The sequence below is a fragment of the Orbicella faveolata genome, unplaced genomic scaffold (genome assembly GCF_042242905.1).
Source record: "Orbicella faveolata isolate gen_17 unplaced genomic scaffold, um_ofav_v1 contig_25, whole genome shotgun sequence".
NCBI lineage: Eukaryota > Metazoa > Cnidaria > Anthozoa > Scleractinia > Merulinidae > Orbicella > Orbicella faveolata.
In genome coordinates this window covers 31,097,390-31,115,525 of record NW_028301553.1, presented here as the reverse complement: position 1 = coordinate 31,115,525, position 18,136 = coordinate 31,097,390, and the positions used below count along the sequence as shown (strand labels likewise).

Sequence of the window (18,136 nt, the reverse complement as noted above, 5' to 3'; positions counted from 1 at the left end):
AAAAATTAAATGACCGGTGATTGTTGTGTTTTCAAATTTCTCCGGCGTAGCGTAGACGGAAAACATTTGAGTTTTCAGCATGAAAACACCGTGATCAAATTTCTCCATCGTATGTGGACGAGGTCTCAACTGGAACAGACCGTTTTCGTATTCTCGGCATTGGACTGCAGCTAGCTTGCAAACTGAGGCTAATGCGGGCAATATTTTCAAAGGCAAATGATATTAATCTCTTTTTAATAATATTCCCCCGCATGAGCCTCCAGTACGAGCTAGTTTCAGCCCAATACCGAGAATGCGAAAATTGTCAGTTCACTTCAAACAGTGTTAAAACCAAGTGCTAATGGCTTCCGCGTACGCTTAGAAGCGACAAAACACCCGCACACAAAAAAAAACCGGCAAGAAACAAAAAACAAAACAAAACTCTACAAACAAGTTAGTGTTTTATTGGCGGAACTCTCCACAATTCATCTGGGACTCAAATCACCCAACTTATCTTTACTCTTACATGTAACAATACTGAAGCTCTCAAAGTCATGCTTGTCAGTTATCATACTGTAACAAACAAGAAGAATTCGATTTTGGCCATTTTGGTCTGGTACATATTCACTAACGTCTCATAACAACTGTCGTGCCAACTAGGTGTTATTCTTTTTTTTTTAATTGCTATAATAAGAATGGGAACTGAAACTACTATGTGTTAACAAGGTGCCGCATTAAATGTGCAACTATTAACGGGGTATGACTACACTGCAAAGTTTCTACTTAATGAGCTTTCGATATGACAACAAAACCAACATTAAAGTCACGGTGAGTACAATGCCCAGGCGTTAAATTCGTTTCCAAAATTCTGTAGGCAAAGGTTAATTTAATATGGATTTCATAAGTAAAGTTCCACAATGCAATGTTGTCATAGCATTCTGTAGAAATTTGACTTCCATGTTCAGTAACTCATTTGCTCTTATCTTTTGACGCACATGTCATGTACTTGTACACTAGTTACAGTCGAGGCTTAAATTCAGGTTTTGTTAGCTCACTTCATTCATTGTGACCTGCAAAATATAAATTGAAGAACGAATACTTTTTTAATCCTGCGCCTTCATTCGTCACTTTGAAAAATAGATTCCATGTTGCCGTGCGTCTGTTCAGTTATTGGTCACAGATGACATCAAAATGTGGTAAGAACAAAACAGCAGCAGTCAGTTTGTAGAAGCAGAACTATGTATGCATCAATAGCCTTATTGTAAAAAGCATTTTTTAAATCGATTTTACCTCTTGCGAAGTGTGTTTTTCATTATCACTTTTGTTCTTGGCCTTTTTCTTGCTCTTTTTTTGAAAGTTTCTTTGGAATACCTTGGTTGATCCTCTACCAAAACATATTGTTCTTGGCAACCTGGAAATAGAAACAATTAAAAATTACAACTCAGTACGTCAATTAATGACTATTAATAAATTATTCTGATTGAAATGTCAAGGAATGACAAAGGGCATAAGGTAATTAAACAGTCCTCTCAGGCTGGTACTTGTTTCCGGTTTCTGTACTACAATGATAATAAGGAAAATCATTTCAATCCTGAAAGCACATAGTTCTCAAAAATTTGGGGCCCCAACCAACATTTGTAACTGTGTTTTGTAATAATGTAGTAGGCTGCCAAAAGCAAGTACACTGTAAATAGAAATTCTGGTAAATTGTTTTAGACTCCATGTTACCTCTGTTTTGGTGTGGTGTTGGCTGTGGACTCAGCTGCCTACAAGAACAGACACAATAATATTACTTTGTCCAAGATACCTGTGTGAAGTGTGGCATGTGCTCATGAATCATTAGGTAAACTTGTAATTAATGTGTAATTGGTAAAGCAGCATGTGGACCACAGATTGAACAGTTTTCAATTGAGTTAACATTGTAAAACGAAATCCAATTGCTTGCCAATTAGATTACTCTGCCAATCTCAAACCGTAGTAAAAACAAAACCAAAACCAAATGAACTACCTGATTACGTTTGGTTCTCAACTGAAAACCACTCTATACTATATTGTGCATAATTTACCGGTACTTCAAACGATCCAGTTGAGACAAACCTACACATTGTGCAATAATATATGCAAATAATATAGAATTGTGCAATAATATATGTTGTGCCCCCTATATAATGATGTCAAACACTGAAAATCACTATATAATGATGTCAAACACTGAAAATCCACGTCACCCTCTTCTCATTAGCCTGCGTAGCAGGCTTTTCGAAAAAAGCAAACGAAGGGAACAAAACTGCGAGCGAGTGCAAAAAATAAGTGAACACGAGGAGCGGGTTCCCTCCCCCTTCTCGCTCACCCCCTCCCCACTTCTCCCAATTTTTTTCTCACCCCAGGTGTGCTCCTTCACTTGCCTGCTTGCTCGCTCGCTTGTTCACTCTCCCTTCCTGGAAAAGGAAACATCTGCTACGCAGGCTATCCTCTCATTCAATATTAACATTGTTTTTAAGAGCTCACAGACAAAAAATAAAGTTGAAATTCCTTATCATATCTTACACATTACAGATTTCAAACGTTGCTTTTGTTTTTTGACACAGGAATTAAAACTGAATTTGGAAACTTACAGTAATTAATTAGGCAAGCACAATTAGACTTGGTAAACCTTCAACATCTGTAAGCTCACAGCTCATATATATACACATGTACTTTATGTCTTTTATGAATTGTGATCAATAATATACATGTAAATAAATAATGGTATTGAAATGATTGTAGAATGTGGAAATACTATTTCCACATTGCTAGCCATTGGTACCGTACACTGTACTTTGAATTTGGAGCCCATAATTATTTACACAGAAAAATACATTGATAATAAATCATATCAGACTGTGTAGTAACTTCACCTGGGGTATATGTGATGTATCCATCACTTCATCAGCAGACTGTCTGTTGCATGTACTAAGAGACAAAATTTGCACATGAAAATGTTTTACTTGTCAGATTATATTAAGACAAAGGTGTTATGCGTCTATCAATGTTAAGCCCAAGGGGGGGGGGGGGGGGGGGAGAGACACCGAGTATATGTGGGGCATTTGACTTTGATGGTTTAATCCCCACTGTAAGGAATTTGACTAAGAGTCTGGGCCCAGGGTGGGGACATTTGATTTTTTTGTAAGGTGGAATGGAACCAAATCACATCAACATCTTGAAATAGTTCTCATGGAAAAGAACACAGTCAGGTGTTTTTGGTGTTGTTTTCAACGAATAATTCCACTACTTCTCCTTCTATGGAGGAAAGTGGCTGTTATGGGGAGGTAGGGATGTTATAATTATAATGATATCCACCTAAAGGAATTCCTTCTGTATGTAAAAGATTCTGACTTCTTTTTCTATGAAGTTTCTTTTCCTTCTTTTTTGGGAAACAAAAGATATTGAGTAAGTGCTGCCTCAAGTGAGTTCTGAATCAGACTTGTGCACTAGTTGAAATTTACTTATAACATCTTCTCAAAATAAGGGATATATAAAGTTGTTGTTGTTGTTGTTGTTGTTCTGAATTTCAATCCACGATTGTGGGATTTTGTTCAAAGATTAATTTTTCAGTCATATAATGAACATGTACATCTGGTAAATTAAGCTTGCTCAGGAATACTCATAGAAAATTGGCCTTTGGCCTGACTTTTGTTGTTCAGACAGAGGGCAGCAAGGTTATTTCTATCAAGACCTTGACTGATATTCTCCTAGTAATAAAACAATGCCTACATGTAGGTAATGTTTTAGATAATAAGAAAATGTGGGAACAGTCATTGAGCTCATCTCTGACAATTTAAAAGAAGAAAAGAAAGTCAGATAATTCATTTGTACTGTATGTATACATGCATGTACAATAATAAAATTAGTAATAATATAGTAACAATAATAACTTTTATTATTGTCAGGTTTATAATTAAAGAAACCTTTTGCTTTTCCGCTGTTGTCTGCTTGGACGGTTGAATCTGAAGTCAGAAGGGTACTTGTGGAAGGAAATCAAATGATCCTATTTACAGAAACAACATTAAATTAAATATAAACAAGTCATGTATTATTTACTAAAGGATTCTTAAATTACTGATTTCTACTACTTTTGTCCAGGTACATTGAAAATGCACAATCATGCGTATAAATGAACCACCACTATTGAATGACACAAGGAATATAATTACACTACACCAAAATTAAAATTTATTTATTCTTTTGTATTTCAGTCTGCATGTAAAGTTCTATAATAGTTGTAACATGCACATGTAGTACATGAACAAGACCTGTCACACCATCCAGTAAATGCCAGTATCAACACCGGTATTGCAGGGTAATGGGTTTGAATCCCCTTCAAGCCTAATTTTTTTTTAGGCTTTATCACAACTACTTAAATTGTGTATTTAACTGCAGCAATGGTCTTGTTATAATAATACTAAGTCTTCATTCTGCAGGTCAAATATTTGAATGAATTCATACAAGTCATGTACGTTATTTATATTTTAGAGCGAGTGAGAGTGTTATGTCTATGTAAACGATTCCAAGGATGTTTCTATAGATACAGTTACCTTTCTCTCTTTGTCACTTGAAAATCTGTCAGGACAACTCTCCACAAGGCATCTGTACTAGTTGTCAATTTTAATCAGAAAGAGATAAGAACGAAAGTTACTTGAACAAGTTGTGACTATCATGAACACCACAAAAATTGTTGTAGGACATTTGAAACATGTCTTAATTACCCCTATGACAATAATTTTTATAGTCTAAGATAAAAAATGTTTACAGTGTACAGTGCAACAGGTTAAGTATCTAGTCTAGCGCATACGAACCAAGTGGCCCATCAAGCCGGTGCTTATCTCTGGTTTCCGCAGCATAAAGCAACAAGTAGTATTTCTACTCCCCCCTGGATTGGATGCTAGTCCATCACAGGGTTCCCCCAGCATTAAATTGCCAGCACCCATTTTTGTAAACCTGGGTGGAGAGACGTACTGTGAGAGTAAAGTGTCTTGCCCAAGAACACAACACAATGTCCCCAGCCAGGGCTCAAACCTGGACAACTCAATCCAGAGTCTAGTGCACTAACGATGAGGCCATCGTGCCTCCTGTACAGTGTACTTCCGATCAAACATGCAACGCATTTACATCTACCAGTTGAATACCTACCAGATTCTTCCTTGTGGCTATCATTGAAAATAATGTATCATGGTTCTCCAGCACATGAATCTCTAACAGGTGAGTTGACGGAAATGACTGCTGACATTTTTGACAGCTGTGACGATGTAAGCTGTTGTAGTGTGCCTCGTAGCTAGGAGCATCGCAAATGGAAGTAAATAAACACTGACAGCAAATGGAATGTTGTGTAATGGCTCAACCATGAGAGACCGTGTTTAACCTTATTTTCAAAAACAAGAAGAACATTGACATATGATGCGTGGCAGAGTATTTTTTGCAAACTTCAAATTGTTTGGACACGTGCTGAAACACTGCCTAAAATGCTTGATACGGCTTCTCAATCAAAAGTTTAACTTTGGAAAAAGCATGCACAGATAAAATTGCAAACGGTCATCTAGAATTGCTAATAAGGATAAGATATCCAAACACGGTGATGAAGTAGTAATGTTTTTGCAAAGATATGAATCAAGTAAATGATTGTTGTTCAATGTAGACCTCCATTTGTGTATGCACATAGCAATTCCATGAAAATCATTCAATCAATCAATTAATTTTTATTTCTTAATAAATGTTCATTTTACAGTCAGACTGGCCCATGGATAGCTATGCTAGTCTAGGCGGGCCACTCTATCAATAGTTACAAATGCTTTTCTTTTTTAATTATTATCATTGTCATCATCATCATCATCATCATTCTTCTTCTTCTTCTTCTTCTTCTTATTATTATTATTATTATAACAATCTTTTGAAGACTGAGAAGAAAATAATTTGCACTACTGCTTCCTTCATATAAACTTAAATGTACAAGTATTTACTGACAACTTCTATACACCACTCAAGTAACAAGGAAGTTTGTATGAAAGACCTGAGTGTTTTTATACAATTTATTATCAATATGGTATTAAATTACACTTTTTCCTACCTTGGTACACTAGAAAACCATTCTCCACAACCTGGAATATCACACTTGAAGTCAGCTCTACAATCAAACAAAACAAGCTTCATTAATACGCGTACTATCAAACACAGTGCACGTACAGTACACGATGCACAATTTACACAAAATTTGGAGATGTTCTACATGAAAAGTTAAAACTTGCCTTTGGATAAGGTTATCAACTTCTTCGCTATTATCCAACTGTTGCCTTAACACATTGCAAAATAACTCTCCTTCCTATGGAACAAACAACAACTGAAATTATGCACAGTGTTGCTGAACTTCTCTAAATAGCCACAATTTTAAAATGTTACACTTCTTTTAATCACAGACAATTAATCAACCAATCAGGTCATTTTCCATACATTCTGTGAAAAATCACATGGCCTTGAACTTGATTATCAGTCAATGGTAACACACAGGTGCCCTCTCTGATTTTTTCTTTTGGGGAGGCCGGTGACTGTAAAACAGGCTAGTTACATGTAGGCGTCACCAGCTACAGGTAACGGTGCTACAGGCGAATGGCAACTTGGAAATAAACTACAACATAAGTACAGAATGTATAACGTACATTAAGGCTAATTCAATTGGCGTAACCGTTTAGAAGTTACATGGATTAGATTACTGTAGGTACACTACGGTTGTGTTTTCATTAGGACAATTTTGGCTGGATAAAAGTTGGAAAAGTCCGGAAATGCAGTGAAAACAGTTCGTCTTGAGTTTAGCAAGTTAAAAATGCACGCTGTTTTCACCAGAAAAAGGAAGCGATTATCTCGCCAATATGACCGGAAATTCACGCCAAGTTATACTACCTCGCGAGATGGTATAACTTGTCCCTGTAAATGCCGCAGCCAATAACATTGTGCGTAGTGACAGACGCCTGCAAAGAATTTGGCAATAGTATTTACCAGACGCTCATATTGCGGTTCATTTTGCGAAACAGCACTTTGCAGACGAGTTCAACAGTCCTTCTCAATTAGTTCGGTTTACCATTCCTACGGTCCCGCTAGATTCTCCAGTTCCTTGGCCAGGACACGGCGTTGCTCAACGTGCAGAACAAGTTCCTGCATTACAACATTTCATTGCATCTTCCTCATTTCTGGGGACATTAACCGCATCCTCTGGAAAAAAAATGCCTTCTCGATCTCCTGCACATAAATATAGCTAGAATCAATACAAGAGAAAAAGCGCTTCCTCTCTCAGCCATTTTTGAAAGTTGGGCGGTTTTGTAATTTGAATTTTCTGAGTCAGTGGGTTAAATTCTTGGTTAAATTTCCAGTGAAAACAGATGTCACGTTTAACTAGCAAATGTTGGTCTGTAAACAAACACCTAGAAAGAATGTTCAGCTAGTTAATCGGCCTAGTGAAAACGCAACCTACATGTATATTCCTTCGATCGATATCATGTCTGCATGCTCTGAGTGTATGTACATTGAAGGGGTGTATGGGGATGTTGTAACCTCAGTTACAAGTTAAATGTTCGGTAGTTTTTCAGCTATCAGTAAATTCTACAAATCTCTGATCTCAGCCTGACAGTTAGAGATTTGCCATTCCTCGACTTACAGTTAAATGATCCTCGACATACATGTAAACTTATACTGTACATGTACATGCAAGGTTAAGCTTAAATTTAACACAAATACATGTATACTTTCCTTCACGTATGCAAGATGAAACAGTTAAAAAGCCACAACTCATCAACTGAAGTTTGTGGAATTTTGTTAAACGACACAATTCCAACGCCTGTACCGTCGACCCCTCTCTGTTACTCTGTACTAAACTTACGTACCTGAAAGAAAGGGTGCTCCGATGGAAATGTACGTTTCAGTGGAGTGTAAGACCATGTAGGGATGGCGTTCACAACCATCCCGTCCATAAATTACACAGGTAAACTCGACAGAATTGCCGAGAAGCCGGTAAATCAAACCGTTCCCGTGTTTGATGCATGATCAGCCATTTTGAATATCCTGTCGACGTCCCTCGTCCCAACCCTCGTCGGCACCTTCGTCACCAATTCCATCACATGCCCAGGGCTTCCTCGGTTTTCCGTAACCAGCTGGTGTACCGTAAATTGCCGCTTATAAGACCCCGCTTATAAGCCCCCCCCTCTCCTCCACTCCCCTCCCCACGCCCTCCTCATCCGATTATTGGCCCATCTACCTGTAAACTAAAAAAACATGCATCCAGTTATAAGCTCCCCCGGATAAGCCATCCTCTAGATTTCCTTGTTTTGAATTCGTTTTATTCTGATATTTTAGCTTAAGGGGGGATTCTACCTGAAATTGGCTCAAAAAAGCGTGTTTTTGTTTTCTTTGGAATGGCGAGGTTCAACTATTCGACTTTACATTGGCGATCGTTTTTAACGAATAATTTCAAAATATAAGCGAGAGATAACGTTTGAGCATGGTAACGGAAACTGGCATTTGTTGTTTTTTTACTTGTTTACAAGCCCGTTTGGACGGGAAAATGCCTCAAACAAGCCCGAAATCTATCTGGGAGTCTTTGTGCTTCCTTACATGAACTACAAACAAGAAATTGAAAGAGTAACACTGGAAACGAGTGAGAAACTGGATAGGGCGACGTGTGAAAGTTTTCATGTTGTCAGTGTATTTCGAAATATTGAACGGCTTTTTGCTCTGAAATGACTGGAAAGAAGAAAAGAAGTGTCTACAGGAAAACCAGAAAAGGAAAGGGGCATGGTGGAGATCGTAGAAAAGTGCAATCATTGGAGAAAAGCCGTTGCAATAACGAGAGAGAACCGAATGAACTTACTCCGGGAACTTCGCACGATTAGTCTGATCTGTCAGATTCTTCTGATCTGTCAGATTCTGGCGAAGAAAGCGTTTACCCTGACCCGCCTAGTACATCAAGGAAGAAGATGAGACTTCAGAGCTCAGAAGATGAGTCTTCTTTAAGTTCTGAAGAAAAAGGAGAAGTTTTACAGTTAGAAAACGGATATAGGCTCGTTGATCTAAAGAGCTTCTCTTCTGTGCTCTCAACTCTACACAACTGCGACGAAGGTGAGAAAAATATCACACATGCTTATAGTTTTATTTTTAAATATGCTTTCCTTTCCCCAAAACGTAGAGAAAAACGATAGCTAGTATTATTTGGGGAAAGGAAGTTTTAGTATTGTTTAATCATTTTTCTCTGATCTTTCTTCACTGTGACTCTTGAGTCTTGTACATATAAAGGTGTGACGTCAACATTGTGTTTTTGTTTGGCTCAGTATAACCATAGTGAACAGCGTATTTTTCCCTTATGTTTTTAATTCAGGAGACCTAACTATTGAGGAAAATACTGTTAGCCGTGCTGGATTGATAGTAAACTTTTAGAAAGATGTGTACGAAGAAAAACCCAGAACCCAAATGAAAGCATCATTGCAATGGTTTGGGTCCGTTGTCCTAAACATAAACACCATGGGGTGAAAGTTGTACGCTGTGCTGCTGCATCTGCAGTCTGCCACTTCCACAGAGGGGTAGAGAGCAGAAAAAGGTTGATGGAACGACTTTATATTCCTGGAGGTGGATTTACTGGGAAGGCATTTTGACTAAGAGATAAGTCACGACTTCGGAAACCTGATAACCAGGCAAGGGCCAAGGAGAAGAAGCGTCGGCAAGGTTTACAGCTTCTCCGTATCCAAAGAGAAGAGGCCCTTCGTGAGAAAGAGGGTGTGACATATGAATCTGGGGCATTCTAGTTCTTGTCCCTAGCTTCTGTCAGTGAAATGTGAAGTCATGGCTACTCACAGACGTCATAATTTGAATACAGCTGTTGTTTAATCTAATTTTGTAATTTTAGGCCTTTTTTTCTCAAAACGTATTTTATAATATTCGAGAAAAGATTACTCAAGAAGTATTAGAGCTATGGACCTGAAATTTTCAGAGATCTTAGTTCTGATTGAGTTACTTGGGATGAGTGAAGGAAATTGCCATAGAGGCCTTTCTAAAGAAATTATCAAACAAATAGTGATCATGTTTTGAACATGTAACTTGACACCTGTGTTGTGATGTCAAATTCAAAACTTTCTTAAAACCCTTCACACATCCCAAGAAGCATTCAGTATGCTTTAGAATGACAGCGAAATATTGTTATTTCATTGAAACAGTTTATAAAAATCTTTACTCAAGTACGTATGGGTAACACACTTCAAGGTGTTAATTGAAATGACTGGTGTCAGGTTGCATTTGCTACTGATGAGACATAACACCTGTTTTTGAAAACTAAAGCTCATAAGCTTTCCAGTCACATGTAGTTTTGGCTAGTTTTGAATAAAACTTACATTGCTACAATTCTTTGAAAAAATGCACTATTTTTAGGTAGAATCCCCCCTTAAAAACCAGTAAATGAAAAACCTATTTCAATCAACATGTGTAGCCATAGCTCGTTTTGAAACGGCTTTTTTATTCCGGTTATAAGCCCCCTTGGATATAAGATAACTATAACAACTTTGTTTTCTAAACTGAACAACAGTGTGTAACTATTCTTTACGATAACTAGAATTCCTGATTTCTTGAATCAATATTGTCATTAAGTCAGCTTGAAGGTTCAAAAATGGCTGGATTTCACAATAACTTTGCAAGTTACATTGGAATCAGCACCTGCATAAACTGGTATCAGTTTGCTGTTAGTCTTAAATTGTTAAAGCAATTGTGCAAGCAAAGTGCAGGGAGCCTTGTTCAAAAATATCACACTGATTTGATCCAGCCAGCCCAACATGAATTCATGGGCTCAACTGATCGAAAGTTGACTTGAAACATTGTAACACTGATTCATATCTGTCCGAGAATCTTCTTTTAAGAAAGGCTTTTGCTGTCGAAGACAATGGAAAGGTCTTCGAGTCATATGACCGTTTTGCTGGAGTGACCTAGCCCTGTAAGGTTCCTCTCCCAAAAGACAACAGAGCTGCCAACACTGAACAACAGGAACAAAAATAACAACCATTTTACAATTAGGGGAAAAGACATCTCATTCTCAGACCCCCGCATTTTCCCTTTGCCGGCAGGGCCCCGGAGGATACTCCCTATAATGGCCTATACAGGGAGGCTCCGCCCTAAGGGGTACCTTTTTCAGGCTTCAGATATATAAAAGGGTAGGGATTTCACAAGTTGAGGTATATAAAAGGGTAGGGAAATCGGTCATTTAGGTATTTAAAAGGGCCTTTAATTAAAATATTTCGAATAGACGTTAAAAGGGTTTAGAAAAGGAGGTGCAGTGTTCTAAAGTAGGTATGTGAAAGGGATTACCTTTTTCCAATAAAAGGTATATAAAGGGGGTACCTTTTCTGCCAAAATGGTATTTAAAAGGGTAAGGAGTTGGACCTCGGGGCGGAGCCTCCCCGTATTAAACTTTGTTAAGTACCCCCCCCCCCCCCCCCCCCCGGGGAGGGACAGTGAGAGCTTGGGCCGGAGAATGCTTTCTTTTTTCATATAGACTCTTAAGAGGTCCCGGAAAACTGTATCCAAACATTTCAAAGTTGGCTCTGAACATCCAACCAAGAGTGTCAATCCATTCTAAAGGAATCTGCGAGTAATACTCAAGTAACGAGGCAGATGTATCCGAAGCTTTTTTCTTGTATGTAAACCGTTTTGCGTCCTCTCCAGATATGCCTGCTGCTGCTACCAAGTCTGCTAAATCTTCCTCCATTGTTTCATAGTGTCCTATAAAGTCATATTTGATGGCACACATTGCACAGAAATTCACGTAATTATCTCAGTGGAAGTCCATGACTGGGGTGGTCTCGTTGCTTCCTTTGGTTACTAAATATTGAATAAATTCACGAAATGTGATGTCGTCGAGCTTTGTAAACGCTTGCCGTGTGGCGTTTGGACGGAAGTTCTTTAGAATTTCTCTACCGTGAAATTCAAGAATTGGGCGGTCTACTCGTCTTAGATGAACAAACTTGTCTTTGTACGCTGACAGAATGCGCTCGAACGGTTCACGAACAAACGTGAACTTGAAATATGTTTCCAACATCATGGTGAGCTTGTCTGCTGGTTGTTGCCATAACCTCGGTGTGTTTATTCCATGAACTCCTGGAAACAACATCAGCCTGATTTCTCGACTGGCACATTTTGGTGTGATGCAATAGATTACTTTAAGACTCTCATTCACCGATATACGGCGAGGAAGAGGTTGTGCTTCAAGACCAACTTTCCCGGTTCGCTTGCAAAAATTTTCAATTAACTTTATCCGTTCTTGCTGTCGTCTTGATTGTCTGGAGTGAAACCCCTGAAAAAGACAGAGAAGCAATTTAAATCATTTTACAGAAACTGATGATTTATTAGAAAAATTAAAAACAAAAGAAGCCATTTGAACACTAGCGTGCCTTCAAATTTAGCAATCTCACATTTATGTTATTTTTGATTGGTTCGTTTTGAGCATGCGCCGACAGGGGATTATTTGCTCTGGCTTGGTATAAGCTTACTTTGTGAGACTGAATATCCCGGAGGAAAGTCCCATATTAAAAGGACAGGGATGGTCGTCGGAATTTTGAAAAGAACCCCTAAGAGGTACTACGATAATGTTTTGTGGGTGTGGCTTAAAACCATGAAAGGCATCGCAAAGCTCCCGCTGTGGACCTTTTGAGGCTGCACCCTAAGAGGTAGCAAAACGCTTTTTTAACCCCTAAAATGTGCGACGAGCACCCCCCGTCCGTTTTATATGGAAGTCATCTTACCTCTCGGGCTGAAAATATCCAAGACTTGATATTAATGTAACCCAGTTTAGGGCTTGCCACAAGTTGCTCGAGATTTCCCAAAAAGTTGCCCGAAATTTCTCAAAAAGTTGCTCAAAAGTTGCTCCAAAAAAAGTCAAAAATTGCTCTTTGTAACGAAAGTTGCTCAAAAGTTGCTAAAAAAAAGCAAGACCATTTTTTCTTGTTTCTCTCTTCTTTCATTTGGTCTGATGCAAAATTATGCAATCTGTACATCAAAAGTAACATTTCTAAGCATTTTTGTGCAATTTTGCATTGTAACCAGCGTCGTTAAATAAATTTGTTCACAATACGTATTATTAAATTCTACGCATCAATATCAAAATTTTTTAAATTTGTTTTTAACTTTAAACAAATTTTAAAAAAATTCTTTAAAAAAAGTTTTAAAAAATTTTTTAAAAATTAAAGAAATTTACAAATTGTCTGCTGAAACATTGTAAAATATAGAGGCATGGCCAATTAAAGCAGCAAAAGCTGCTCCGATATCTAGAAAACTAGAAATTGCTTGGAATGCAAAAACATGGTCGAAACAAAAAAAGTTACTCGAAATACGAAAAGTTGCCAAAACGTTGCTGAGCAACTTGTGGCAAGCCCTAACAGTTGCTTGAGTACTCAGAGACTGAAAAGTACTTAACTCACCTCCTTAGAGACGTGCAAGTGTGGAAAATGACTTTGTGCTGCTTTGAGAGTCACGCTTTCTGAACAAGACAAAACAACAACACATTATACTAAATGATTTTTTTTTTCTGGCGGATCGTGTCGGCCCAGGGGCCCGTTTCTTGAATGTTATTCGAGGGAAACAAATGAACTGTTCTCCTGAGTAACAGTCAGTTCATGTTGACTTTTCAATATCTTAAGCATATTACTCAACCCCAAACGTCTATGTAAATCCTCGCAAGAGGCGTACTATGCGACCACAACTAAAAACAGACCTGAAGCCCGTTTCTTGAAGGTCGCGAAATGTTTTCGCACCTGGAAAGCCGCAGCAAAATCTCAAACCTTATGATTACAGATCTGTTTTATTCACATGCCGATTATTAATATGAACAGAGGTTCTCTTCATACAAGGACTTCTGGGCGGGTACACCTCTCTGTTTTTAGATACGGATGATCTAAAAACGGCTTTGCGGGCCCGAAAAGTTTCCGAGGCTTTCGAGAAACGGGCCCCTGGTCTGCATATGTGATGATGCACGCACTACTGCCTTCATCATGCTGTCGCGGCTGTTATCTGAAATGATGAGATGAATTTACGAGCTCCAATTGCCTGTTCATATATGATGATCATTCTTCACTTTCATCTACAACCGCAGTTCATATATGAATTATTTCATATAAACTTCACACCATTTCACTCCTCACGGGAAGATATTGTATCACGAGGATTACTAATACTTGCAATCTCTATCGTAAAGATGATATTCTTATTTAGAGTCGATACCAAAGAGGAGCCTGGACGGACGCTTGAAGGAAAGCACCTCTGAGGGCGTCACAATTAAGTCGGAAACTTCGGTACCACTAGTCACACAAGGTATTTGTGATCTTCTGGCAGGGGGAAGGAGAAAAAAACTCACGACTTAAAATTCTAATCATGGTGAACAGTCAGCTATGAAAGCACGTGACGTTAGAATGTCATAAATTTCAAAACATCCGTCATATCGAACCCACCAGTCTGGATTTCATGACTATAACAAAATTAAAAGAGAAGAGAAAGGGTACTAAAGGAATTAAAAGGTGCAAAAAAACTATGTTAGGGTAATTATGCCTGACAAAGCAAGGTTGCCATGGAAACAAGGCAGAGTCCCATAAATAAGGCTTTTTTTCTCAGCTTTTCCCACCTAACTTATACATTCAGTAAACAACTTGTTTCATTGCATTTTGATTACTTTTCTTGTTATCAACGTATAAAGTTTCCCCTCACCTTCCAGTCCCTTGGGTACAGGGTACAAATGCTACATAAAATTTAGTTTCAAATCCGTCAGTAGGAAAGTTTCTAGTTTATGGTTTGAAAATATATATTTCCTTTAAATAATTTACTTTGGGATCATTGATTGTTTGTTAATTGTGCAGCTGGTGTCTAAAAATCTCTCCTAAAAAGTAATTAAGAGTTTGACAGGAAGTGCGTAGTAGGTAACATCTCTAAAAATGTTTCGTAGTAAAAAAGCCTCAACCTCAGTATTTTTTTCTTGGTATTACTAAACTAAGGGCTGAACTTTGCAGGGATACTAAGACTTCATGATATAAAAAATGGGCATGGAAAATATGCGGTCTAAAAAACAGGCCATTTCTGGTTGCTCCCTATATGCTTCAAATAGGACTAAGTTGTGATCACAGCCATAGGCTAACGAAAACTTCCCGTGAGCTAATGTTTTTACCCATAGAAGCCTAACGGTAGGGCGTTACAAATATGGTTTTGGTTTTGCCTGAAATTAATTTTACGTTGCTAAAAGAGAGAATGAAAAGTGCCAAAATTACACTAAAAATCAGCCTCTGAGGACCCCTGAGGGGCTGATATCCAGAACTCGGCTAAAAAATGGTCGTTGAACCTGAAACTTTGGCATATTACATAAGTCCACATAACGACTTTGTGTACCAATTTTAAGCGAAATTGGCCGACCTTCATTTCCAAGTCTGCCCCGGTCTCTCAGGCAGAACCTCTTAAGTGGCCTCGCTCCCAATGTGTGGCTTCATAGCTCAGTTGGTAGAGCATCGCACCGGTATTGCGGAGGTCACGGGTTCGAATCCTGTTGAAGCCCTGATTTTTTTTCAGGCTTCTTCTTTCCAATTGCTTAGATTGGAAAAAATTTACTGCGATGATCATTCTTCACTTTCATCTACAACCGCAGTTCATATATGAATTATTTCATGTAAACTTCACACCATTTCACTCCTCACGGGAAGATATGAACTCAATTAAGTGACCTCGCTCCCAATGTGTGGCTTCATAGGTCAGTTGGTAGAGCATCGCACCGGTATCGCGGAGGTCACGGGTTCGAATCCCGTTGAAGCCCTGATTTTTTTCAGGCTTCTTCATCTACAACCGCAGTTCATATATGAATTATTTCATATAAACTTCACACCAAACCATTTAGTGCTGCAACTTGTACTCATGCAATTAAATGTTTGTATCGTCAGTAAGTTATTCCATCATAGTTAACGTTTCCACTCAACCTACCCTTACCGACTTTGTCATATCTTGCCTCTGTGTCAATGCCCCTTCTGCATGCTCTGTACAAAACGAAAATGATAACGAGAATCAAAAGCAATATTTGAAGTTTCCTTCCAATCTTGAACGTCATTCTACAACCCTGGTCAAAGACATTAAGAAACAAATACTCCCTCCCAGGAGCTGAATCTGCATAAATACAATGAATATTCACTTCAGCACATTGGAGTTTTATATTGGCTATGCAGTGTATATTTATTAAGCCGCGACCGATGCACGTAACTCTTTCCTAAAGTCATATGATCACTACGGTACTCTATTCACTGGATAGAACTTTATCCAGTGGAGAGCGTTATTTATTTGCCCTTTGAACAACCAACCATAACAGTCTTCAAGAAGTTAACTTCAGGTCGCACACTAACTGAAATAAGCCTCCTCGACGCGTTCTGCATGTAGCCACTGACCCAGAAACCTTCATATTATGCAACACTGATTCATATCTGTTCCAGAATCTTCTTTTAGTTATTGAAACGAAAGATTCTGGCAACGATGAAAGAAAGACTTTTGCTATCGAAGACAGAATGAAAGGTCCTCGAGTGATATGACATTGGCAATATTGAGTCACGGTTGGAGTGGATTAGCCGTGTAACTGGTTCCTTTCACAAAGGTGTAAAATGAGGTTGACGAGCTTGTACGACTCCTACGGTTCGTGACATTTGTACATTTACCTTTCTCTGTTCGGTCTCTCGACCTTTTTGTTTTTGCTTCACTCGTATTTATGAAGAGCACTTTATGTTGTGTTATAAGGACCAATTTTAGATAGAGTTGAGCCGTTTAGACCGTGTTATGGCAAATTTTTAGAGGTCAAAGGTCTGCATGGTTTCCGCTGTTATCTGCAGGTCGCTTCGCTTCGCTTACCTCTGTAATTTGCCATGTGTTTATGCATTGTTGGGCTCATTTCTATTGCACGATATCAGTTCTCAAGTCTCACACTATTTTGCTTTACCCTTTTGTGATTCGAAACTGAAAAAGGTCCAGAAAACGTTGGAGGACTTGGAACATAATCTTTTTTTTAATACCGTCCGAAGTGCTAAAAAATCTCATCCCGAAATACCGCGAGAAAAATTGTCCAATATCGCAATTCCGCAAACCCCAGTGTTCCTCTCCATTTAGAAGGACATCTCATTCTCAGAGTCCCGCATTTTCTCCAAACAGGCAGGGCTAAGAGAGTGACGAAGGAGTTTGGGCCCGAGAAAGCTCTCTTTTTGTGAGATTATGCAATATTATTGCATAATCTTATATAATCATCGTCAATGTGGAAGGTTTGCGGATTTTAGGAAACCTGAGGATCTCTCCCCCGATGAGAGTTAATAGTTAATGAAGATATTGAAAACTCGAGGCGAAATCGGAATGTCACATCTGCAAAGCAGCGAACAAGATGATATTTGAAATGTAAACCGCCTTGGCTTCTAGTCAAATCCTTCTAAACGGCTCAAAGAGACCCAGGAATACAGGTAAATAACAATGCATTTATTTTGTAAATGATTAATATGTTAGTGCTGATGCAGTGTTCGGGTCCCCTATGCTTTGGGTGAGCGAGAAGATTTTTATGTACGTAAATCGAATGGGAGCTTCAAAGCTGCCTACAGACCAAAATTTAAGCCTGTTCTATTGTTTTTTAAGCGGTGATGCGGTAAATAAAATCCCAACTTGCGGTGTTGCGGTGATCTCAAACCCTTCGGTGTGCGATGTTTGTGTTTTCACGCCACGGTGTTCGGTAAAATAAAGTTTTTTTGTGATGCTGTGGTTTCCTGTTTGACCTTTCTCAGCAGACAAACAGAATAAAAAAGATAAAGACTAACAACTTACAAATATTTCGTCCTATTGTTGTGAGCTGTTTAAACTTGATGCAATGGGCACCATTGCTGCATGTTATAATGCGTACTGAACAAAACTCTTACGCAACGAATCACATGTGTTTTTTAACGTTAATTTTTACAGTGAAATCCGTTTGAAATTTGTTGATTCGTATTTTGCATGTATATATTTTAATTAACGTTTTTTAATGTAGTAGTGTACACGACCCCAAAAGCTTTGTAGCTTTTATTCTTATCGTGTTGAAATAAAGATTTTATATTTATATCTTTATGTTATGATCGACGAG

At 38.4% G+C, this 18,136-nt stretch overlaps 1 protein-coding gene and 2 pseudogenes across 3 annotated transcripts; 1 reads left to right on the top strand and 2 right to left on the bottom strand.

The window, feature by feature from the left end:
* Positions 1 to 423: 423 nt before the first annotated feature.
* On the bottom strand, positions 424 to 8,098 carry LOC110059311 (zinc finger protein 511-like). Of its 2 annotated transcripts, XM_089293660.1 has the most exons (11): positions 7,884 to 8,098; positions 6,258 to 6,331; positions 6,080 to 6,136; positions 5,149 to 5,290; positions 4,554 to 4,610; positions 3,927 to 4,006; positions 2,877 to 2,931; positions 2,362 to 2,417; positions 1,708 to 1,745; positions 1,270 to 1,390; positions 424 to 1,049 (listed from the first exon to the last, which is right to left on the bottom strand). In XM_089293660.1, exons 1-11 carry the CDS (start codon positions 7,968 to 7,970, stop codon positions 1,040 to 1,042), a joined length of 777 nt encoding a protein of 258 aa, XP_089149786.1. In that variant the 5' UTR covers positions 7,971 to 8,098; the 3' UTR covers positions 424 to 1,039. The 2 variants fall into 2 exon arrangements, with proteins under 2 accessions (XP_089149786.1, XP_089149787.1); XM_089293661.1 differs by lacking the exon at positions 2,362 to 2,417.
* Positions 8,099 to 8,651: 553 nt separating this feature from the next.
* LOC149109869 (uncharacterized) lies at positions 8,652 to 9,941 on the top strand (annotated as a pseudogene). The gene is made up of 3 exons (XR_016208458.1): positions 8,652 to 9,114; positions 9,371 to 9,427; positions 9,652 to 9,941. The product of XR_016208458.1 is annotated as an uncharacterized LOC149109869 (transcript).
* Positions 9,942 to 10,825: 884 nt separating this feature from the next.
* On the bottom strand, positions 10,826 to 12,395 carry LOC149109868 (carbohydrate sulfotransferase 11-like; annotated as a pseudogene).
* Positions 12,396 to 18,136: the final 5,741 nt, after the last annotated feature.